At 35.6% G+C, this 26,037-nt stretch overlaps 1 protein-coding gene across 1 annotated transcript; it reads right to left on the reverse strand.

Annotated features, from left to right (window-relative positions):
* Positions 1–412: 412 nt before the first annotated feature.
* On the reverse strand, positions 413–25,785 carry PEX1 (peroxisomal biogenesis factor 1). The gene is made up of 23 exons (XM_009701254.1): positions 25,644–25,785; positions 23,647–23,730; positions 23,290–23,404; positions 22,428–23,200; positions 20,843–20,962; positions 18,599–18,722; positions 18,215–18,324; positions 16,820–16,908; positions 15,196–15,328; positions 14,386–14,482; positions 13,123–13,293; positions 11,545–11,699; positions 10,087–10,276; positions 9,722–9,888; positions 8,741–8,875; positions 8,080–8,144; positions 7,114–7,256; positions 6,933–7,036; positions 5,609–5,785; positions 3,778–4,008; positions 2,098–2,298; positions 1,626–1,756; positions 413–702 (listed from the first exon to the last, which is right to left on the reverse strand). Exons 1-23 carry the CDS (start codon positions 25,734–25,736, stop codon positions 618–620), a joined length of 3,693 nt encoding a protein of 1,230 aa, XP_009699556.1. The 5' UTR covers positions 25,737–25,785; the 3' UTR covers positions 413–617.
* Between the last annotated feature and the right edge of the window lie 252 nt (positions 25,786–26,037).

Genomic DNA, 26,037 nt, shown 5'->3' on the forward strand with positions numbered 1-26,037 from the left:
CTTTTGAACAGTCTCCAAGAAGAAAAGATGGGAATAAGAAGATATAGTTGTTGTGAAATGCAACTTGACATTCTTCTGAATAATAATCAGTGGTAGAAAACAAGATACAATTATCTTGTTTATTTTTTTTTTTTTTGCTATAGTTATTCTGGAAGTATTAGTCTAGTTGCCTACCAATAAACATATGAAGCACAACCCTTCTTTAAGCCCTCCGAAGGCTGTTACAGAATGGCTTCATAGAATTTTTAAAAAACATTTTCACCATTAGATATTACACTTTATTTGAACAGAATCTATTTGTTGTGAGGAAATAAACAGGGATACAAAATAATTGTTAGGTTTTGGCAACTATATCCACAAAAAGCAAAATTTAAAATTTTATGTGATAAACAACTGGACAGAAGGTAACCAATGTTCTCTGAAAAATTTAATATCAATCTGAAGGAAGACAATTTTCTTCAAAATAAAATGTGACATAACTTTACAGCGTGTAACTTTAAAAGAAACTTATCTTCATAACTGCTGTATTAATAAATCCATATGAATATAAATAATCTGATTTAATCACATTTGTCATTTCCAGTTACAGTTTAGCAATTACAAGCAAATTCAAGTTACTATGCTAAAGTAATTTTTTGTCCTGGTCTGAATATTGAGCCAACTTGTCCTTTCCTCTTCTTGGGATTCTGAAAATTATCATACCTGGAAACAGAAAAAGATATTAGCAAATTCTTATGAAATGCCTTTGTTTGTATATGCCTCTTCAGGTGCACAGTAATGCAACACAGAACCACAGATGTTTAAGTATATTTTTATGGAAAAAAAGAGTGCATATCTCCTCAGACCTGGGGACCTGGAGGGAGTTTTCATCCACAAACCTAACTCAGAGAGCTCTCTGCCCTGCTTCCTTTTTTTTTCATTATTTTTATTTTTTTGAGGGCAGCAGCAGGGAAGGTGGGACAAGGAACAGAAGTGGACAGGGTGGTATAGACTGCTGGGAAGCATGTCTCATTCTCCTCCTTTCCTGTCCCTTCCTTCTCTCTTTCCCCAGCTGTAAGACCTGCTTATCTATGTATCAGCTGAGGAAGACAACTCCTTAAGAATCTTCATGTCAGAAGAACCCCCTGATGAGTTCACAGAACATCCTGATGCCAGTTTCCAGCTTTTTCACTCCAGTCATTTCCAAATCTAAGGAGACACATTTTCTTTTTCAGTACGTTTATACTTCTGCAGACTGCCTTTTCCCAAACAGGGCAGCTACAAAGACCACTATGGAGAGTCAAAACCCAGCAATTTGAAAATACGAGGGGCTACTACTCAGTGGAGGCAGGAAGGATCTAGCTCTAAGTCTTCGAGAACTGGTGCCTCTTTGCACTGATATAGCTCTTAACATAATACAATGGTTTTCTGGTCTGTGATTAGAATTTCTAGGTCCTACATTAATAAAAACAATAAATTATGACAGTGCATGTAATTTAATATTTGTGAAAAAAATTGCTGTCAGAAGGTATTCAACTCCCCTGCCGTTCCCCACATTAAATAACTATTGTGTTTCTGATGAATAAGGAATGTGAAAAGACCAAATCTCCACTGAATTCATGATTACTAAAAAATTTAATACTTACAGTTCAGTAAAATTCTTCCAGTCATCTTGGCTAATGGATGGTCTTATACTCTCAAGCGCAGTCATTATATGGGACTGGGTAATAATTAAAGTGTTCTTGGCAAGCACTGACTGATTAAGGGTGCTGTCCTCCTTGAAAACAGAGCCATGAACAGACAATGAAAAATTACCACAGAAACTTAGTGCCATGAATATCAGTAACTCTGGAACCTCGTCATTAATGTACAGACAACTGAATTATAAATACAGTCACAACTACCCCCTCTGATCTACATTAGCAACACAGAAATAATGACTTAGTTATACGGATGTTAACATCTGGCTTATTTTCCTCAAACTAGGTGTAATTTATCTTTGCTATTTTTGTTACATTATCTTTAATATTATTGCAGAAATTATTTATTGAAATACCAAGAAGTGTGGGAAAACAACAGAAACATGTTAAGACTAAATAATTGAAAAAACTGCCGTACTCCATTCTTGCTCCTGTAATTGGCTTTGATAGCATTGATTTCTGTCCTCAGATGCTCTATTTGCTGCTCTTGGTTGTTTTCCAGGGAGTCTTCTTGAGAAGCTGTTCTAAGCATTGAAGGTTGTGATGATGCTGCATCTTTCTGAGTCATGCTGGTAAAATCGTGAGTTACAGAGTTTGGTCCAGACAAACACAAAGAGCTCTAAATTGACCACAAGGAGAAATACATTAGCTCACTATGGATCCAAAAGAGCAACTCCACCATTAAGATTTAGCCTACAATTTGGTATAAGCTTGCCCCCACTGGCAAAAAGAGTATTTTCTCTTACATCACATACATAACCTTTTGAACAGAAAGATTCAGGTTAATTTGCCAAGGTGTTTGGGGAAAAGCACAAATTTCAAAATGGAGTGTTTTATGTTTGGAAAAAATCTAAATATTTTTGCTATGGCCTATCTCAAAAAGAATAAAGGTCTACTAAGTCCATTGTTTTATTTACATATGAAAATCAGTGGTTCTGAAATCTGGGCAAGTTTATGTAGTTAGCTTTGGAATGTCTCATAATTTAAATATTGATCACCTCCAAATTCTCCCTGCACTTGATAAAATATGCAACTTTCAAGTTCAATAACTTCAAGACATCAAAGTCCTTGTAGCCTTGATGAAGAACTTTCACAGTCAGAGGAAAACTGCTCTCTAAAGATACATTAATTGAACACTATCATCTATAATGGAAGATGAAACATACAAAAGCACTTTAGCAGTCAGTCATTCGTTCTCCAGTGTCAAGGTAAGTTATTTTTGTCTTTAAGAATCAATGCAAGACAGTTTTGAAAACCAAGAGTCTAACAACTTTGATAACTACTTGTAATAACAGTTCTACAACAGATCTTGAAAATGAATGTCCCATGGATCGCATGCAAACTCTGAAGTCACCTGTTCACCACAAGGAGCTCAGAGGCAGCATATTCTGTTTTGCTTACCTGACAGCCAAGCGAGACGAGCTGGCAGCTGATCACTATCCAGGTGCTGGCTAGCCAACCAGCACATCCCTATCTGCCAGCTAGCCAGAGAATGTGCTGCTTTCTGTGCAACGTGATACTACAGCAACAGGAATTCTGCTTCTTAAGAGCAACAACGGAAGCTAAGGTTTACTTCTGTTGTTTACACAATTCCATGGTCAGATTATTCCACTAATGCACACTCTACTGGAAACTGAAAAAATGTTCGTTGATTCTTAAGATTATGACTTAATTCTTGAAAGCTGGATGGTCATTGTTTAGTAATACAATTAAGTTCAAAAAAAAAAAAATATCAAAAAAACACCAAAAAGTTGAAAACTGTTTTAGCTTTAAACTTTGGAAGGCAAGAAGCCATTAGACCAGACAGTAAGATCTAGTATGAATGGACTTTACTTGATTATAAGGTATTAAGCAATATTTTGAGATTTTGATTTTAAAGTCCTGCAAAGTTGCAGAGAAGTCCCTATTGCATTGTATGTCAGATGACATCCTTCCATCTTCTTCCCCACCGTGGACCACAAGGTACAGACTGAAGACAGTTTGAAGGACAAAGCAGACATAATTGTAGTTATAAAACCATACCATTTGCCTAGTTCAGTTTTTCTGCTTCACAACTGATAATATTTCGGAAATTAAAAATTTTAAGAGAGTAATTTACCAGTTCTGAAGGAGTTCCATTTCCCAGCTCTGATTCATAAGAGCTTCCAAAATAAAGACGATACATGTTGGACCTTGGATCTTCAGGAAGCAAGTCAGACATGTCTAAAGAAATAAGAGATTGCTCTAGCCCTGTTTCTCCATCTATCGCCGAATCATCTGAGCCACTGCTGTGGTTTAGGAAAACCATGGAAGAGAGACTGAAGTCACTATCAGAACTAGAACCAAAATCCTGTGACAAAGAACAGAAGATTAGAAGTGTTAACCCATAACTAACTGCAATCTGAAATACATAAAAAAATTTAATATACAGTGCAAATGAAAGTATTGATTTACATTTGATTCTAATAATCTGTCTTTCTCTGGGAATACATTTCCAAGTATTTTGCTAAGAAAATCCAATGCCTTTAAGCAGAACTTTCTGTCTTCACGCTAGAAAAATAATCTGATGAGATAATCTTAAGGTTTTATTTGTTTGCTTTGAACTGTCTCACTCACTCAATAACAGCAAGTGTTGGGAACTTTATGTACATTTTCTGTTGTAGAACTGTATCACTTCTGTCTCAACCGTTCCCTCCAGGCAATTTAGTATCTTGTGTAAAGTGCTTTAGGAGATTGTGGTACATCTAACTCTTATAGTGCCCAACTGCTGTACTCATCTTTAGTCACAGTCAACACATTTTAAGTGCTGATGTGGAAATCACAGTTGTTGCTTTAGACTGGTGTCTGCAAACCTTTTTGTTTGTATATCCCGTCAGTAAAAAATTTCTGAGCACACTGCACCAAATATAAGCATATTTATTTATTTGTAATTTATAAACATGTACTATTGAAGTTCGAGTATTTTATTCCTGCACCTCAATGGATTGTGTTGTGCACCCCCTGGGGTGGGTGCACACCACTCCAATGACCATTGCTTTAGACAATGGCCTCCTCTAATGATGGATAATCATCAGGTATCCTGACAACTGCTTACTTACTGATGCTACAAGTGAAGAGGTTGTTAGGGAAGATATGCTGGAGATCCCTCCCAATACTAAGAGTTGCATCCTCAGAGCTCCTTCCCTTGGTAAGAGCTGGGGCAACAAGAACCCAAGAGGTCTCCTTGCTTTTGCACACCTGACCCAACCATTCCCTTTGACCAGCCTCCAAGTAGTGGAAGCCATGCCTGCCCCTTTCCAGCTAGAACCAGAAGACAGATATTAAAAAGTGAGGAGAGGTGGCTGAATAGAGGCTAAAAGAGGAAAGGATCTGTCAGTCACATAAGGGGTATAAACCATGAGTGGGATTCTGTACTTGGAAGTGCAAGCATTAGCTGGTGTCTGGAAGATGAGCCAGAGCAGGCCACTTTAGAGATCAACATCCTCTCGCCGCTTCTCTCCTGACCCCAGATCAAACTCAGTCTGTTGGAACAACTCCACAAACTTCACCAATTTCTTGCTTCCTTCACCATCCAAAATCTGCCACCTCAAAATGGAATTTGCTAGCTGCCCCTAAGAAACTCTGAGTGGGATCTCTCCTATTGATCTGTCAGTCATTCCTCATAACAATGATAAAGAGATTTGGCTTACATAAATCTATTTAACATTAAACACCTATCATAAAATGAAAAAAACCCTTGTGTTTAAGAAGTATTTAAACTAATTTGTTACATTATTCTCGCATTTTTCTGCAAACGTATTAAGACTTTAATCTTCTGTATACAAATACAGGAAAATTGAATCTTATTCAACATAATTATGCTTCAAAAAATGGAAAAAAATTAACCCTTTCAAATATATCAACATCAAAATAAAAAGAGGAGAGACTTCTTTTGTATCAGTTTTACTTACCTGTGTTAAACCTGAACCTAAATTAGTATGGATTGCCTCTAATTGGGCATTGTACAATAAAGCTTTTAGGTCAGCCCCTGTGAACCATTCTGTTTTTGCTGCCAAATCCTGAAAGTCCACATCATTTGCCAAGGATAGGGAATGACTGAGAGCTTTTAAGATTTCATAGCGTGAATTCTATAAAAAGGGAGAAAAAAAAAAAAAGTCAGTAAAGCAACGTGTTATTTTCCTTGTCCTGATTGCTAGATAGAGCTTTGGCCTCATCTTAACCAACTTCCTATCTGAGGGAGGAAGGATCTTTTTTAAAGAAGATACTACCCTAATAATAGTACATATAGGACATACTGTACATTTTGTTACATTTTCTTGAAGAATCTAAGAGGAACTGTACGTAATGCAGGATACAGAGAAATATATTTCTGTAAATATCCAGTTAAAATCTGGGATTTTTGTATATGAAATATATAAACATATGAAGGTGAACTCTGCTAATCAGATGTCCTTTTGCAAAGAGAAGTATGACAAAAGTGAAAAAATTCTGTTTACCTGAATGATCATATTCCAAATCAGAAGTTTACAAAAAAAAAAAACACACAAAAGGAAAAGAGGGTATATCTGTGTTCTTAAGGCACAGGATTATCTTCTTCATATGTTTCAGAATGTTTCAGAATGAAATTTTGTGGTATTTGTTAAATGTGCCAACGAATCTGAAAATGGGGAATCAGACACACATTGTACAGCCTCAAAGGCCTGAACCAAACCCCACAAAAATCAACAGAATCATTCCTTTCCCAACTAGTGACACATCTGACTTAAAAAGAGCTTGGATGTTCCAAATTAAATGTGGGTAAAGAAGAGTGGGATCAACGGAATTTGGAATAAAACTGCTCTGAAAATTTCAGATAATTCAAGAGTTGGGTTGGGAATGGCTATGGTTCATCACTTCAAGCAAAAGGCAGATCCACTGGACTCATAATTCAGAGAAAGACACAGAACATGACAAACACTACCCTGTATCCAATTTCTTTTTGCAGACTAGTGTTGTTTTTTTTTTTTTCTTTTTAAATATCAGCTATATTTTTTAGGAATATAGGAACATGATTTAATCCTGAAGACAGTGGTAAGCAGCCTTGTCTTTCCCCAGTTTTATGCAAACACATTGACACTAAAATCAGTGAATTTATACTGTTGTATAACTGGAGCTGGGCAATCAAGTCCACTTTGTCCAGGTTCAAAATGCCACTAAATATAAAGAAAAGGAGAATAAAGCCTATTACTTTGATTTTTATCCTTGCCTCTCACATAAAATGTTTTGTTTCCTCACCTGATCAGGAGGTGGACAGTACAGGCACTTATCCAGTCGACCTGGCCTTAACAAAGCAGGGTCAATCAAATCTGGGCGGCTAGTAGCAGCCAGCACATAAACCCCTTAGGAAAGTGCAGAAAAATATTATTAATATCTGCTAAACTTTTGCATAAAAAGAAGCACACAGATGAATTATTACCTTGTAAGCCTTCCACACCATCTAACTGAGTCAACAATTGGTTAACCACTCGGTCAGTAACTCCTGTGTTGTCATGACCTCGGCGAGGGGCAATAGAATCAAACTCATCGAAGAAAATAATACAAGGCTTAGCTGCCTGAGCTCTAAAAGGCAAAAAAAAAAAAAAAAAAGCAATACTTAAATTCTGTTTAAGTTTGGGTCACAGCTAAAACTGCTTAGACATATTAAAGGTAATTGCTTTTTGCTTCAGAGAACAGTTATCTTTAATGAGAGAACAAAAAATCTGTTTTCTGTAGAAATTAAGAGGTTCTGAAGAATTGGATTGCAATGGAATCACTGCTCATTTTTATGACGTACCTTGCACTCACTTTATAATTTCTGAAGTACTCAACTGTCATGTTAATATACATGAAAGCTCTAAAATCCAACCATTGCAGATGAGGTCTTGGCTTATGTCCATCTAACACAGAGACTGCCTACACTGTAAACTATATGAGAAGCAAAGGCTATGTAGGATATGTTTACATTAGTGAGCACTGAGGGCCAGCAAGTGCAGTTTTGTAAAAACAAAACAACTGGCACTGAGGACCTCAATACCAAGTCTAGTATGATCCTATAGACTGAGTGTTCATTACTAGTTGGAGCACACTTGACTGTCTCCCGGAATCATCTGAAAGGAATTCAGCATGGATTTTCTAAGACAGTTCTGTGATGTGAACCAATGCACTGTAAATGGAGAGAACTGGGAGTTCAGCTTCAAAAGTGCACTCCTGATCTGAGCTGAAATGCTCAGTTCTTAAATAACGATGGTCAAATTGAACCTCACAAGATCTGGTTTGGCAAAACTAATTATTTCCGATGCTTTTGTGATATGACACCATGTCTTTCTTAAGACAACAAAATTATTTCTTGGAGCTTCAACCAATAGAATTCATTGATAACATCACAAATTTTTACAAAGCCAACCTGTTAAAGATATCTCGAACTGCTTGCTCACTTGCTCCAATGTATTTGCTTAGCAGTTCTGGTCCCTGAAAAAAAAAATCAGAAAAGAACATTCATGGTATGTTCCTTAGTTTTAATATGTAATTCAACATCAGAATAGATTTTATATACTAGAGGGAATTTTCTTGTAACCAAGAGAGTGGCATCTCTGGTTATTATTTACAGAAATGCCGAGGGGTCTAGATAAGCCAAAATAATCTTTTAAACATTCCAACTTATTTTAAAGTAATAATTTCCATTTTTCTACTATAACAGAACATGTGTTACAGTATCATAAGGCAATGGCTTACATCGTATTTTGAAAATATGCTTAAAATGCATTGCTCAACTTCACTGTTCAGTGGTACCAAAATCCAGGATCTTTTTATTAAAAATGAGAAACTAAGAACATCTAATTAAATTTTATAATTCTGCCTAATGGGTAATTATACAAAAAAATCTCAGTAATAAAACTCTGACATTTCAGAAATCAGATGGTGCAATACCCAGAGACACACCAAATTTTAAATATGAGTTTCTTACTTTGGTATTCTGCCCTCACAAGCACATACTCACAGGTATTATGTTAAGCTATTTCATTCAGTTAATAAAATTAACCAATTAATCTTCAAAATTTTGCTACCTTGATGCTGATGAAATTCATCCCACTCTCTCGAGCAACGACTCCTGCTAACAGTGTTTTTCCTGTTCCAGGTGCTCCATACAGCAAGACTCCTGATCTCTGTCTTATGGGCAGGTTTGCAAATAATTCTGGATACTGGAGAAGAGTTTCAACAAGACTTATTCTAAAAGATGACATTATTCTGCAGTGTACCTTAACATCACTGACTAGTGTTGACTTTTGTCTAAAGAGAATGTGTCTAATTTCTTTTCCCCAGATTATTATCACAAGAGCTCATGTGGACTGTTGTTAGTTTACTTGGGGCTGAAGTGGGTTTCTCGGCTTCATAGGTATTTCAAATGCAAACAAGTGGCATTTTCTACCAAAAGAATGAAGAGGGATGTACTAGAGCTTTATAATGACCATATTGGTATTTCTAAATCCCTATTTTAATCACTGACTGATATGATCAAATTATCTAAGTATACAGTAAAAGATTCTGTCCATTATACAGAAAATTGTTCAGTCATTTCTCTGAAGGCTGAAATGGATGGCTCATCTCAGTTGGAAGTTTTAAGCAAGGCAGAAAGGCCAAAGTAAAATAAGGGAGAATTGATGGATTGGCATTCATCCAGAAGAGACGACTACTCTAGCAAAAGCACTGGAGAAGACAGCTGGAAATGTTATCTTTACAGAGCCTAATCACAAACCCTGCAACAGAGAGTGTAGCAAAGATGATGTTAGCAATACTGCAATATTCTAGAGCAACATGTGATCTGTAGAAAAGAACAAGTCATTGCCTTTTGTTTTTGGAAGAGAGAAGGGGAAGGAGAAAGAGTTTTCCAGTAGCTGAAGACAGTTGAAGACTGGGAAGCTACAAAAGCAGCTTAAAATCATACCTGTCATCTTTCTGTCAAATACCATGTCACACCTTAAAAATCATTATTTCCCCACTAACATTATGTACAAAATTCAAGTAACTAATTTAAAAGAACTGGGTACCTTTGCGGGTAACATGATGGTATCCATGAGTATTTGCTTCACATCTTTTAAGCCACCAATCCTGTTCCAGCCAATGTCTTTAGGTTTATGAAGGTTAACATTTCTCAGAGCTAACGGAGTAAAATCTTTTAGAGCCTTCTGAAAATCCATAGTTGATAGATTCAATTCTGCTTAAAAAAAAAAAAAAAATCCTGAACCAAAAAAACCCCACACAGCCTACCAGTAACAAATTCCTCACAACAGGTAACAATTAAATACATTTTAAACACAAAACATAAAAACTGGCTTTTTATTCCTGTATTACTCCACAGCCTCTGGATAACAGAAGTAAGACTATGAAATAAGAGATTTTGTTGTCAACATACCGCCATTTTGAAATGCATTCTGGTTGGAAACACAAGCATGAATGGCACGATCAACCAGCATAGTAAAATCTCTAGCAACAAAACCTTCCGTTTCCTTGGCAATACATTGGAGGTCAAGATCAGAGAACTTCTTTATATCAGAATTCAGTTTATTTTTTATTATGGAATACAGCATTTCACACCTTTGCTTCTGAAAAATAGAATTGTGCAGCAAGTAGTATACTGAGTTTATTATTTATATGGATTTCAGAAATTCAAGAAGTAAATACATACGAATTACTAGAATTTCCTTAAATATTTACATGTCACAAAACCTTCAAATAACAAAATTTGAGCTGGCATGAATACAAACAAAAGTTAGCTCTTCAGGTGAATTTTAATAAATTTACCAGTTTTCTAACTTTAAATGTTTACCTCACCATAGCTATCTTTAATCCAGCAATAATAATGAAATAATCCTCCACCCCCTAGATTCTACTGTTTTACACCCATTTTTTTCTGTTTCACAGGAAAAACAACATCTTTCATTTTGCCAATATGAGTAGAATATATTTGAGATTAAATAGATTGCATTAGATAAAAATACATCAGATAATTTGGTATCTTTAGAGATCCTGACTTTTCCAGAACTGTCTCATCCTTACTCATGTCTTAGTATTAAAAGTGATAAAAGCAGACTTGCAGGAAGTGGGAGAAAGGTACACTGTACCTAATGCAGAATCCCCTCCTCAGTGACTTTTAATTGCTAGTCTGTGAGAGAAGATAAGTAGGCAGGAACAACTTGTGTTAAATACAAATGACTTGCTATGTCTGTGTCACGTCATTAAGGCATGCACTGGTACAAAGTGTCTGCTTTCTCCTGCAAGGAAGTAATACTGTTTATTCTTCCCTCTATCTTTTTTACTTTTCAAAATGGTCTATATTCAATAGTACAGGGATATAATTGATATAGAAAAACAACCCAAAAAACTTTCCATAAAATTAACATTTACTTTTAATAACATTTTTAAAATATATGTTCTAGGGACATACTTATTCCTCTGAGCAGTGAAAAAATACATTTAAGTTTAATCTTGTTTATCTAACTGTAGTGACTTACATCAAAGCTGCTCCTCTAGAATCCCCTTACAGGTAACAAGGAGATATGCATATCTCACCTATGTTAGACAACCTGATTTGTTTTAGGTTGAACTTAAATGTCCTCTAAATACACCCTTCTCTCGCCACTGAAGGTAAGGAGAGTGGGGCCAACTGGTTACTAGATTACTTTTATTTTTTTAAAACTTTATAATGACAGATGTAAGTTCAGAGGTATTTAAGTATCATGAAAGAACTTCTACGATTTTCACATTTTTTCTCATCTTTGGGTGTAACCTACTATTTTTACAGCTGTTCCAATACAGTATTTGAGGCTGCAGGATAGGCAAACAACATTCTAACCATTTTACCTGAATTTACCTGATCTGGAGATCGGATACATTTGAAGCACTGAAATATGTGAGTTCCTTGAGCTGAAACCAGGGAAGGATGTAGGGAATGTTCAGACTGACTTGTGGCAATTAATGCAATCAAACTCCCCATGGAAATAACTTCTTTTATCAGATCTTTCAAAACTAAACACAGAAGACATTGCTCCATGAATTGCAAAATAACAAAAGATTATGCATTTCATAACAGACATTTCTATTGTACTGGAGAGCAGCATTAGGGCACACAAAATTTAACACCTTATATATTTGTTTTATCCCATGTTTAGAGGGGTTTTTTTTTAATTAAAAGAAACAAAAAATGTATACTTATTTTCTTTAGGACAGTACATTCCATTAATAAAATGCCATCAGAAGTGCTCTTTAAAAGCTAAATTTGTAACATCACAGACGATGTCTACCATAGGATATTAAACATGGATTTTTTTTCTGTGCTATGATCACTTTTCTAGAAATATTATTCCCTCCATGCAAACAAAAAAGGGAAAGTTATAAGAATAAAAATAGATGCTAAGCCTAGAAAATAAGCAATCTAGGAAAAAATAATATATGAAAGTCAAAGAAATTATGGATGCAAGGTAGATCTTCAAGGAATAATCTTTAAAACTCTAAACCTCTGTTGTATGGATTATACCTGTAAATAAAGTAATAAGAAACACAAACAATTCTGCAAGTCACTTAAGTGCACATTTTTAAAAAAGAAATGATAGCAAGATTTTCTGAACTTCAGAAGTAATTTAATAAAAAATTATGCTAACTCCCTCAAAGTGAGCTAAGAAATGGAAGACATTTTTTGCTATGGCTTTAATTTTACATGAGCAGAGTTGAATACAGCTGAAAAAATAAAGATACTAATCTTGATCATTTAAATTTAATTTTATTCTGCAACTTACTACTGCAACTTATTTTAGGGAGTAAAAAGGAACCGTACAAAGGATGTCAAACTACAATTGATAACCTTATTTTTAAAATATGTGGATTGTTACATTGTAAAGTAAAATAGAAGTTCTACAAAGTATACCAAGTGGGATGTATAATGAAGTTAGTATTCAGCTAAAAGAAGTTGGTTCTAAACAGCAATAAGTATCAAATTTATATATATCTGTAATTATAAATAATAATTATGGAAAACAGGATCAATTTTAATGATATGTCAATTACAATATTGATTTTATCAGTAATTACCAGTTAAAGATTCATCTGTAATTTGAAAGCAATTGCAACGTACTTGAGTGCATGAACAATATAAAAAGGAACTGAGAAGCCTCTCCCACCGGCAGTGGTACTGACAACAGGCATTACCATCCGCAGCAGCGGTGTAAGTACCATTGGCAATGACTACTCCAAGCTCCAGAGTGGACTATTTTGATTCAGCTAGTGGTCGACAAATGGTCTGCATCCCATAATTTGTGAATCCTTGCCATGGAATACCACATGGTCCAGAGGCAATGATAGAGACAGAATTGTCCAGGTAGGACAGTACAATTCAGGTGCAAGAAATTCTAAGTTGCATTATATTTTTATCTAGACACAGGTAGCACAGTATTACCATAAGCAAGTCTATTGCTCTGAAGGGTTTCAGGGCTGTTCTCATGCTCTGGTGTAGAAGGTACTCCAACAATGTGATCAAGATCATCCATCAAAAGAATGGATGGTTGTCTCCATGCTGCCTCTAAAAAAGCTTCTTCCACATTTTTCCTTATGTTTACTAATCTTTTTCCTAAAACAGAAATACAATTTTAATGACAAAACGTATCAGGAAAAAAAATCATCATACTGACTACATCTTGCTCACATCATAGTACAATGTTTTGATTCATGTAGCTTAACTTTAGTCCTATAAATCCAGGTACCAGGATAAAACCCAAGTCAACAGCCAGTATAGAAAAGAGTCCACATCTATCGAAAGTACTAGAAGGATCCACCTGCACCAAGATGAGATTAATAATTTTTCACTAACTAGAAGCCTACAGGGCTAATTTCTAGACAGTTAAAAGTAGAGCAGTAGCAGCAGCACTTTAAATTAGCTACTGAAGAGTCCTCCAATTGGAAGAATTTTTCAGAGCAAATGACCTAGTTCTTTATCAAGCTTTCCTTTTTTCTCTGGAGCAAGGAGCTTAGTAGGGACTTAAGCAAAAAAAGTCTAGACATGCAATATAAGGGTTTTGTAAGAAAACAGTTGGGTATTCTCTGTCTCTGTAACACCAAGACTGTTTAAGAAAGCCAGTAGATGAAAGAGTAAAAAAAAGCCCTTTTTGTCCTCTTCCATCTTTGATGCAAAATACTTATTTTGAACTCACAAAACCTAAGGATTCACCTCATCATCATCTATAATCATTAGTGATAGATGACTATTGCCAACATACACTAGGTTAGTAAATATGCAGTCATAAATCAGGTTTCAGCTGATTGTTTGATCCTTCCTTTGTGCCTGTGTCATCCTTTCAATAAGTAATACAGGTATCCTTTAACACTTATGATTTGTTAACGTAGTATTTGTTCCAGCTAGCACAGCCGAAAAACCACACAGTTCAACTTGCAACTTCTTCCTATTTTGTATCAATTAGAAAGAAGCATGGCAAGCGTGGTTTGAATTTGGTGCTGGTACATGGGACAGAAACTGGTAAAGTGTGAAATAAGCTTATGGCACCTGTATTTTCACCAGACTGTTAAAGATGCTCATTGCAGGGCATCAAATACCCTTGCAAAAGCAGCAGTAATACTAGAAAAATTATTCAGACTAAATACAGTAACTTCATAATTGTGCTTCATCATACAGCAAACATCTGAGATTTAAAAAAAATTATCATACCTCTTAAAACTTTACAATCAATTACTTCCACATGAGCATCCAGTCTATCGAATGCTTCTCTGCAGATGGCCTTTGCTAATGTTGACTTTCCACTTCCCTACAAAAATAAATGTGAATTAATATAAATTGACAGAACTAGTTCCTTCTGTTTCTGTGGAGTTTTTGTCACAGTATACACCAGCTAGCAAGCTGGGAAAGCTGTATGCACACTGGTTTTATTCCTCACCAAAAGCATATATGTATTCTGTCATTATGGTACAAACCAAAGCCCTAGAGTGAAACAAGTATAAACAAATTCAGAGTGGATACATCCACTACAGATAGTGTTCTGATGCCACTGAGTTCAGTGTTAAGACATCTGTTAGTATCAGTGGAATATGGCATTAAATGGATCACAATAAGAGACAACAGGAAAATAAGAGTATCAACTCTACTGACATTTTATGTTAGAACACAGGAGAAAATACTATGTTCTCATTTTCCTTCAAATATTTCAGAGACAAGAAGTGTTAAATAATCCCCTAAGGGAACAAACTGAAATTGCATTGGTAGCAATCTTTAATACTTTCATTATATATATATATATAAAACATATATATGAAATATGAATACATATTGATGAAGTGCACATATAATATGTATACATATATACAATATAATGTTTTACTGAATTAACCTGTTAACTGCTCTTTTTCAGCTTGTTTAATTCTTTGGAATTCGCATGGTATCAAAGAAAACTAATGAAAAGAGTTTTGTACTATGGAAAACAATCTGGCAGGGTTTGCAAGTAGCAAGTAGTGAGGTGTGTACCTTTCCTCCTGTGAGAAGCAGCCCTCCACTTCGCAGTCCCACAGCAACAGCAGCCAGCTTTTGAGACAAAGGACGCCCCAGAAGACTGTGGCTTATGTGTTCAAATGAAGATGTTCCTAATTTGTCCACTCCTCTGCACAGAAATAAAACATTAAATGGCCTAGGGTAGCAACAGTACACATGGTGTAAATAGCAGCAGCTTGCAGTATGGTGAACTTTCAGTGCTGACACACTGTGACATACTTCCTTGACCTCTTCAAGAAAAAACTAAAGACAAGTGAATCTGAAGAGCCAGCACCTTTATTCTGCAGTGGTGACACAGAGGACACAAACAGACACTGCAGAACACCCTCACAATGGAAAGGTTATGTAGTCATTGTACACCATCCTAGCATGAGGTAGGTCTCAGAAGATAAGAGCTAACCTTCTTTTGGGGCTTCATCTATTTGAGTGTCTGAGTAACAACATACTAAGGAATGTAACAAATTGGTAAAACACAGGGCATGCCTGGGTCAAAAAACTTCTCAGTCTTTTCAGAAATAAAGCAACACATAGTTCATTTGAAGACATTCTTATCCTTCACCAGTTCTAAATCTTTGTGACTTTCCACACAATAGCGCTGATTTCAGGTCCCCAAACAGCAAGGTTATCAGTTTTGTATTTCAAATTTAAACAAAACGTGTTGTTCCATGAGAAACGGAATGACAAATGAATCCTGGTTTCTAACATCTCTACCCTACCACATCCCATCCCTACCTATCACGCTACCCTCATACCAATTCCCACTCCCTCTTCAACGCTGATGATAGCATACTACCACAATACCCCAAGTCTCTCATGACCTCTCTGTCTCATCCCTGCTTCAAGTTTGCTACATAGTACCACCATCTTCCCTTATACTAATGACCACAGCTTTAGGTATTACTTACTTATTTGCTGGGAAAGAGTCAGCATGTCCTATGGCTAGTTCTGCCACACCTCTGCTACTGGCCACCTAGCAGGTTAGCCAAGTAGCTGTTGAGCTTACATTGAACATTTTACCAGTGGACACAGGACTCTGCATTTCTCTTCTCAGCTGACAAGTCTGACAAAACTTGTAGGAACTAAGTTGCTTTGAGACCCATACTATTACATGTAGTTAAACAAGTAAACAGGTTTAAGTTATTGTGGGAAGAGGATTGACAGACAGATTGCAACATACCATAAGTTTTGCTTCATTTGGAAACCCCAGCTACAACAACCCTCGTATCCCTTACAGCTATGTAGAGGTCTGTTTCATACTACTTAGAAGCACACCAAGAGCCACGGAACTACCCATATTTCTTCTGAAACTTAAGCAGTTCTGAGACCTCCCATCCTACTGTCAGACATGGTGAACTTTTCAGTACACCAGTACCTTCAGTTACATGAAGTCTTCTATTCTCTGCAGTAAGACTATTCAGAGGACAAAATTAACCATCTACATATACTGGGATAAGGTCTGAACCTGACACAAGCTAAAAGATGCAGAGTTTTTTTTAGATCTGGCTTAGTTTTTTAAAAAATCTGCATTTCCACCAATATTCTTTGGTTTTAATTCTCATTCCCATTCTCTCCCATGTTTTCTACTATGAAAATGTCTCACCCTAAATCATTTAGTTTGTGGTAAGGAAGGTTCTTGTCTGGTGGCTGGCTGTCACCATCAGCTTTTCTAGTTAGAGGATGTAAAAGAACCTACAACAAAGGAAAGAGTTAGTACTTTACATTAAATATAACTACAGAAGAAGGGCATAGAAGTGCCTAGCCATTTTTGGAATTGCATAAAGAAAATGTTGCATGTACGCTTTGCTGAAGCTTATTGTGCTAGAAAGAAAGATGCATTGGTAAAATGGCATAGATACAACTATTTCCAAAATACAATCTGGTATTACAGTGATGTAACAACTCATGATTAGACATTAGGCCAAGTGCTGTTTATAGCAGACTATGCAGCCTATCATCTCTTTCCTGTCACTATTTGTTCATTCTCCTGTGCTCTCCCCTGTTGTGCTGGCATGAGCACTTGCAAGGCAGGATATTGAATCAGATCACGAGTCTGACCTGGGTGAAAAGTAACCTGAGAAAACTGGCTGTTTTCACCCACATAAATTTTGCAGTCTAGTTCACCGAGGAGCTAGTATGGAAAGCTGGGCAGGCAATGAGGGCTAACAGAGAGGTTCACAGATAAAAACGGGCTGGTAGGAGATGCTGACACTGCTATGAAGAAATGCACTTTGCCCTTTCATCTTAGTACCAGTCACTAGCACAATTTGTAGAAACCTTCTCGTACTTCTCTACTACTAGTAGAAATAAAGCTCTTATTTTACTTTTTTTAATAGGAATCCTAAATTTTGCAGAAAAATGCTAAACAGCCAAAAGAGGACACATTAATTCTCCACTAAAATCTAACTGTATCAGTTTAAAAATAAAACAAAAACATTATCCCACTCCTATAACCATAACCCTGGAGTCATGTGCACTAGTTCAACAAGAATTATTAATGGAAACAGTAATCCTAGTATTAAATAGAAATATTTATTCTCCTGAGAAAGAAACAGAAGGCACAGAAACTATATAAAAGAGAAGGCAGTGTAAGCTTCATAGGTTTCAACGGAGAATGTCTCATCTTTGTCAGAACAAGCTACTGTTCCTGCCAGGTACACTGTGATTTTTACAGTGGTTTAGGTATTAAGGGAAAGAACAACTAAGTATAAGTATAGTATATTCAAACTTGGACAGTACTGATCTTCCTCTGCTCTAATTGATTTTGCTGAAAGTTTGATATAGACTATAAAAATCAGTGATAAGTGTGGCACTGGAATCTCACCAATGCCTCAAGCTATAAAATAACATATGAAGAATGCAGATATAATTTAATGAACAGACTGACATTATTTATTTAAAAAGAGAAACCAAAATATGTTATATATAAAAAATAATATATTTTTAACCAAATATAACAATTTAAATTACTTGATACCTGATACTATGTGATATTTACTTGTATATTAGTCTTTTGCAGCAAACTGGGACTCAGCATAAAAATATTCTCAGATTTGTTTTCTTCAACGTGCGCAGGATGCACTACACTAAGGACAAACTCCTCCATTCCTGTAAAAATCCAAGGAACAATTATTAAAACTCCAAATAAATTCAGTTTCTATTCCTCACAAGATGAAACAGATTAGTGTATTTTGAATTACTACCATATAATCCCAAATGAAAGAATAAAAGAAGTTAATCATTATTAAAGCAGTTAAGTTTCAGTGTAGAGAGATATCTGTTAGGTCAAAGGGTGTACACAGAGATTAAATGGCATATTGCTGAAGTAAATGCCATAATGGATAGTTAAGACACCTACAGCACAGGACAGTATTATCCTCACCTTCTTTAACAGACAGATGTATACAGTCTGTGCTTGTCATTATCCATGGGTGATGAACAGTAGTGGAATCCTGCAGCCAAGAACTAAAAGCAGATTTAACATCATCTTCATGTATATCTTTATGCTAAATTGGAAAAAAGAAACAGGGAAATCAAACAAAACAAGGTGTTTGTAAAGCTGTTTTCTTCCTATGCATGAGGCATTTGTTTCTCTTATGGGAGCAGAGAGATGGAAGAAGATATGAGAGTTTTATTTATTTAGAAAAGAGTATTTTGCCAACAAACACCATTTCTATCAACTGCTCTATGGAAAGCACCTGTCCAGCCCTTGCTATGGCAACAGTTGAATCTTCCACCACTTCTAAAGATTTTATCTTTGGAACACTGATGTGAGGGCAAGGAAAAGCTTTTATTCTTGTTTACTTCTCTGTATGGCCAGATCCAAGAGCACTACTCAGTTCCTGGGTTTGAAAGAGACCCAAGGTATGCACCAATATTCACCTGTGACTTATTTTGGGTGCTCAGTACACCCCTCTCTTCCCTGTATAACCTGCTTCCTACACAAAGGACCCTAGGCTCATCCAGGTTGGGGCACCAACAACAAACTTCAACAGGCAGGCAAAGAGACCAAATGACTTACCCCAGATCACCTAGATAAATGGAACAGGAAAAGAAATTGAGTCTAGATCACATATCTCTTGGCTGAGTTCCTAATCAGAGAAGCATAATTACTGTCTAAAAAAGTGGGAATCAACCAAGATCATGGAAGCAGCGTTCAGACAGGAAAATGAAAGTTACTGTCATATTTCTTTCTGCATTTGTCTGTTTTTTTCCCAAGAACTAAAAAAATTTCAACTGAATTAGAAAGGAAAGGGAGAAATTTGTATTTAAAACATATAAAAGCACACATACCTACTTTTTACAATTTTAGCAGATTACTGCCAGAATATTTCTTTTAACTCCAATATAAAAAAAAAAGTGCAATTCAACCATTCCTCTGTAGGTAAGAAACTAAATTAGAATATCTGGGATAAAGAACAAACCTGCATAAGCCCTGCTATGATGGGAAGTGCTGTATTTAGTTTTGAGGGACAGCTAACATGGGAAATAATCAGGCCAGTGTCACACAGAAATAAGCATACAGTACATTATGAAGAAATACGTCATCCCAGAGCTACATCTGACAGACTGTGAGAAGTGGTCCTAAGGATGTTCTTACAGTCACAGATGCTCACTCAGAAGACTGGATATGTCTTGCTTACAGGAAAACAGAGGGATTCAACGATATAACTCTGGAAAATTAAATCTTTAGCATGAGGAAAAGAAAAATTAAGAGGAAGTATCAAAAGGAAGTAAAAAACTTAACAGCACATAAATAATTATAATAATTTTACTGCAATTGTCTTTCTTAGGAAATCCCACTGGGCACTGCAATGTTTGAAGAGTATAAGCATGTATTCTCTCAGAAGACTTAAAATACAAATTTCCTCTTTATGATTCTTTTTCTTTTTTGTGTTTGTTTTTTATAGGCTTAAATGTATACAATTAAAATTTGCTAGGTTTGAACTAGTATTAATGTACTGCAGATGAGTGTCTGATGCAAAATTATTATTGATTATTCTTGTTATTTTGACAGCAATTGTTTATGTTTGAGACCTAATTAAACAGAAAAACATATCTTTTCCCTGCTAATGCCATTTCTCCTTCATGTCAACATCCTTTTTAATAATAAAGAGATCAGAAATTTTCACAATTTGAGAATAACGGAAGACCTTATGATTCAAAAGGTACTATATAGCCTTCCTCTAATAGCTTCAGGAAACTAGGAGTCAAAATTCAGTTCTATTTCCTCCACCTTCGGTGACCTCCACCAGTTCCTTTAAATAGAAAATTGTTACAGATAGCATGTCAAACTATTTGAAATATTTACCAAGTGCAAAACAAAATTTAATGGCTTGATGTTTACAGCATCATTGATCAAAATACAAAATAGTATTACTAGATAAGCCTTGTTTAAGTAGATCATAGCATCTTCTTACTTTAAACTTATATAGTAAAAAGAAAAAGCAAGGAATTATTCAAAAAAGAAATTCCTTTGTAATTACGGCATACATGACAGACAACTTCCAAACTGTCATCTAACAAATGAAAACAAATAAACATTAGAAAAACTCCAACTTGATCAGAGCAACATTATAAGTTTTTGAATACATGACCAAATACGTGACCAAGAACATCAACTCACTAAGTTCTGCTTGGGTTGTAGTGTGAGAGATACAGGAATTTTAGGAATAGATTCAACTGACTTAATTCGGACTGTTGAATGTATTTCAATACGTAGTTTTTTTCTCAGACCATCTGGAATCTAAAATATTTAAAATAAAAGCAAAGAAAAAGGAAATATCAGAAAGTAAACCAGTTACAACATTGCATATATAATACAACATCAGTTTCTTCATCACTAATAGAACCTCTACATTTGATCATTGATCTGTTTATTGGTTGTAATCTGCAAGAGAATGAAGAAGGAAACCATAAAATTGATGGTGGTATCCAAATCTTGCTCTTTCATGCATACTTCTAATTGCCTTTTATCCTATTTGTGAAAGTGCTTACTATAGCTGACCATCTACTAACTTCTTCTAATAAAAACCAAAAGGTTGAAAAAGAATTGGGAGGAATTCTTAGAATGTTATAAGAATGCTTTTAGTATAGGACAAAAATAACAACTCTACTTTCACTTGCTGATTAAAATTAATTTTACACGGGCAGGTAAATATAAATAGGCCATTATACAGATAAGAACTAAGGACATCTGCAGCAGAGAGAGAGAAAATCCAGTCTCCCTAGACTGTAATAGTCAGTTTGCCCTTTTAAAAAGGAAACTACTTTTCAAATATTTGTTGTTATTTTAAATGTATATCCAAATTGAAAACATCTCATAAATGATAATTAAGTATGAAAAACTTTATGTTTGCTGGCATTTGGAAAATTGTTATGTCTCTCCAAAGATTTAGTGGTAAAGACCACTACAGGCTCTTGCTCTCATTCTCAACAAAAAAAATACGTAAATGGTGAGACGTATATTATGTCAAAACTGTCAAACGGTGATTTGGAGTGCATTTTATCTATTTTTGTTGATCCCACATGTGCTTCCAGGAACAAAAGGACATATGCAGGCTGCAAGTTCTATCAGAACAAGCTGAAATTTCAGTGCCTGCACACTGAGACTTGTGCCACCTTGCAAAATAGTATCTGAAAACTAAAATAGTTTAAATTATATAAAAGGTAGTTACTTTACATTTTTTTAAGATGTATTTTAAAGGATATATAAAAAGACTCGCAAACATCATGTAGCGCTAGGATACATGATTCCATTACTTTACAGTTTGATGCCACCTAGAATCCAAAGCACATTTCAAAGTGCTAACTGATGAAAAGAATCTCATCATGCAGTACTCAATGTATGTAAGTAGATACTTTCACATTCTCATGAATACAGTGGCTACCAACAGATTTTGAAGAAAGCATACATTCCCTCCAGAAATACTGCAGAATTTTCCCCATCTGGTGAAAAAATGCTAAGGGTGCAGAAACCCAGAGTACACTGTACATCTTGGAGGATGATGGTAAGTAATGTAGTCCAGACTGAGACAGCTTAGCAAAGCACAACTCTAGTAAATACTAGTTGATTCTAGTACACTCTACTTGAGAGCTTAACACAAAGTCTATATCCCAAAACTGCATGTTAACTAGCCAGTTCCACAATTATCCATTAGAAAATATTATTGAATAAAAAGCCCAAAAGATAGTAGTGTGCTCAAACTGACCCAAACTCTTCCAACATGTAGGGCTTCCCCACTGTGGCCATACTCTATGACACTCTTTAGGTCTTCAAATCCGTTCCAAACGATTTGAACAACAGATCCCTCGCTGGATGCTTGACTGCTATTAGAATTAGAATGATTTTTGTCTTGCATACTAGTCAAATGCTTTTGCTTTTCAAATGGCAGATTTTGCTTTGCTTCTTGATGACGCTGTCTTGGGGAAAGCAGCTCATTAATTTTCCCATAAGATACTACAGGACTCGGATCCAAATCAATAAATTCTAAATTCCACGGAAAAACATGAATAGCATTGCACGTCAGAAACGCATGAGTGGCAGATGCATTCTGTACGCTGGGAGGCTGGGACTGACATACTCTAAAAATGGAATCCATGTGAATTAAGTTCAGCAGCTTGTCTTTGAAGGTGCTCACTTCATCTTTATCACACAAAGTCTTTTGTTTCTGCTCAGATGTATGAGAGAAAATGCTCCCTATGAAATTCCATATATTTGGGAGAACGTTTGAGCCAAATGTCATGTTTACATCAGCCTTACTCTGTTCAAGGACTCCTGGCTTTAAGTAAGGTTGTTTGGCAAAAGGATCCTTTACTGTTTCTTCTTGCGCCATGTTATTTTTCACAAAGCTTTTGAGCAAGATGTCACTTTCTGTGGAAGGTGTGCTGGTGATATTTTCCTCAAGTTCACGTGTTTTGGGACGTATCAGAAGCTCCGTGCATGGTTCTAATCTCCCATAGGGGGCTGCTGGCATAAGTGTACCTGAGTACGAACAAAGCAGGGCAATGAATGCATCTACTCTTGCAAAATAGCTTACTCAAGGTGCCACAAGAGCCTTCACCGTTGCTTACCGATTTTGATGTAAATGTGAGTGTGCTGTTCAACCCACACAGGAAAGATAGCTTTTGGAAATACTATTCGAATCTGGTCAAGAAGATGTTTTTCAAGAGAGGAAGCGTGCAGTTCCTGGGGAAATGTGGTATCATTATAAATTAAATACAACATACATTTTTAACATTTGTTTGAAGATAAAAACTCTACGTCTCTTTCTAATACACCATTTGAAATATAAAATACAATTAAACCCCACCACATTTAGTGTTTCCTTAGGGGCTGAAAAGAATGGGGCATTGTGCAAATAACTGCTTGCGTCAGAAGCTCTGTCATCTGTTAGAAAAGCACGTGAACAGTGGAAAGGGTTTTATTACCAGAATTTCCCAATCATCTGCTGAGACTGGTTCCACTTCTACTTGCTGACAGGAGGAGACATGGGAACAGGGTTCAAGAAATACCTGGCAAAAGTAACACCATTTCAAAATATTTAACTTCTTATTTTCAAACACGTAAAAGCTCCATCTTTAAATCAACTAGAAAACTGACAACTCCTTCATTATACATTTTCACTACTTTGAACATACATCTTCTTAACAACACTAGGCAATTTGTAAGCAGAAGACAGATGTTCAACAGATTGGAAATGGATTGCATTGGACATGCTTGGGGACTTCAGCAAACCATGAATAGAAGCGAATGTGAAAAGCATCAGGAGCTTTATTGGCTGATAACAAACAACTAATTTTTAATGCATATTGATCACATATTCATCTTTGCATTTTTTAATTTTTATTTTTGAATGTTCTGGACTTCGGAATGCTGAAAAATTCATTGAGTTGTGCAAAAATTTAGATTAGGCAGAAACAGCTGAAAAAAATGAAGAAAAAGTACAATACAAAAGCAAAACCAGCTCCTTTACGAATGGTTTCATAGGAAGCAGCCCTACTTCCACAGAACAAGTTCCAAAACCAGTTTTAAGGTCGTGTGTTTCAGGCGGAATGATAAAAGCTGTGGTGGCTTAGGCTTTTCAGAAAGCATTAAACATATATTTCAAAAATCAACTTTTACCAAAGGTTCCGTTTGACAGAAAGTAACAATTTTTAAACAATATCATATCATAGATTTTTAAATAAACTTCATTAAATTTTTCTTGAGATAAAACTAGTTACCTGTCCTCTGAGAGAGATTTATTTCAGGTCAACTTTTATAAAAGTAACAATCAATTTTAAATTCCTCTAGGTCCTCAGTTTGAAGCAAAAGTGGAGAGGAATATCTTTTCCACAACATGGTAAATAGAAGAGCATATTATTATGAAACACAGCAAACATGCAACTCCTGAATCCAAAATAATAGCAAAGCTACCTAACTATTCATGTATTCATTCGATTGTACAGACGACTATTTTCAGGCATCAGTTGGGTGAGGTTTTCTTAGGGTTCCTTTGTCAATTGTTTTTCTGTTGAAGGCTATTAATTGCTAGAACTAAAAAGGGTAGTTAGCTTGCCGCTGAACTAAAAATCGTAAAGTTCTGCAAACAGATACATCATTTCTAGAGAGAATATGCTATAGTAGGTAAACAAGGAAAGTTAATACACTGCTTTGAGCCACATTCTTTGATGTCTTCTATTATGCTGAATAAAATTTTCCATATGAGAGAATAGGCGGATATGAATACACTACACAGTAACATTATGTAGAGTAACACTTTTCTGGTTTTGTTCATTTAAATCTCTACCTATTAATATAAAAAAAAAAAGTTGTATGTTTAGATTTTAATAGTCCCATGTCAGAAAGCTCTGCCTGCCTCTTGGGCATCTCTTCAACTTCTATCCAATGAAAGAATCGTTTGCAAGAAATTTAGTAGTGTCCAAGAGTAAGAGGACAATTTAAATACACATTCAAAGAGAGAGGACACATAGGGACATATGATGAAGGAGGAAAGAAAGGGATGAAAATTTAAACCCCAAATAAGTCAAATGAGAAGAAATATGCACTAAGTGAACAATGACTTTAAAATAACAGGAACTCCAGGCAAAATATTCTCATGAGATAAGTCCCAAATTGTTTAATTGCTTAAAAGTGTATTTTCCTAAAATGAATGGCACTGTAGATAGTGGCTCCAACCTTGCAAAGACCTACCCACAAGCCTATCCTAACATTATTTTGGCAACTGTTAATGATTTAATGAGTAAATCTTCTCATGTTTGAGACACTTTATGATGGTTAACTTTTCTTATAAGCAGATATAAATGAAGTAACTGTCTAAATATATGAAACCAGAAGGTCTTAGCTAACTTGTAAATTATTACCTTTTCAGGTATCTTGAAATATAGTCTTTATTTAAAGAAGAAAAACAGATTGCATTTCAAACCTGTTCTCCATCTGTAATGCCAAGTCGCTCTGCTAACTGTCTGTTAATCTCTGCAATATTTTCACCCTGGTGACCTCGATGCCTGATTTCCATCCAGCTCAAAAACACAGGCTGATGACCACAGGATACTTTCACAGCTTGGCCCTATGAGTTTCAAAGAAATAAAATAAATCAACATCAAATAAGGTAAATAAAATTACAATTTAGGTTGACTAATAGTATTTGATTAGAGAGATCAAAGGAATTAAAAATATCTGGATTTTACATGCCCTATTTTAATTAATATTCCCTAACAATAACTTGCAGCATTTACAACATGTTAGTAAAAGATATTTCTATTAGCAATAACAGAATTTTTTCTGAACTCTGTCAGACTGGCCAACTTCTTATTAAC

The sequence above is a fragment of the Cariama cristata genome, unplaced genomic scaffold, assembly GCF_000690535.1.
Source record: "Cariama cristata isolate BGI_N322 unplaced genomic scaffold, ASM69053v1 scaffold18335, whole genome shotgun sequence".
In the NCBI taxonomy this organism is placed as follows: domain Eukaryota; kingdom Metazoa; phylum Chordata; class Aves; order Cariamiformes; family Cariamidae; genus Cariama; species Cariama cristata.

Bases quoted from the DNA above. Each gene is read 5' to 3' on its own strand.
- PEX1 (XM_009701254.1), bottom strand. From the start codon at position 25,736: ATGGAAATCAGGCATCGAGGTCACCAGGGTGAAAATATTGCAGAGATT. The intron at 23,731-25,643 runs GTTTGAAATGCA...TACTTTTGCCAG, and splicing joins GCATTACAGATGGAGAACAG to GTATTTCTTGAACCCTGTTC. The intron at 7,257-8,079 runs GTTGGCTTTGTA...TTTGCCTTTTAG, and splicing joins GTTCGAGATATCTTTAACAG to AGCTCAGGCAGCTAAGCCTT.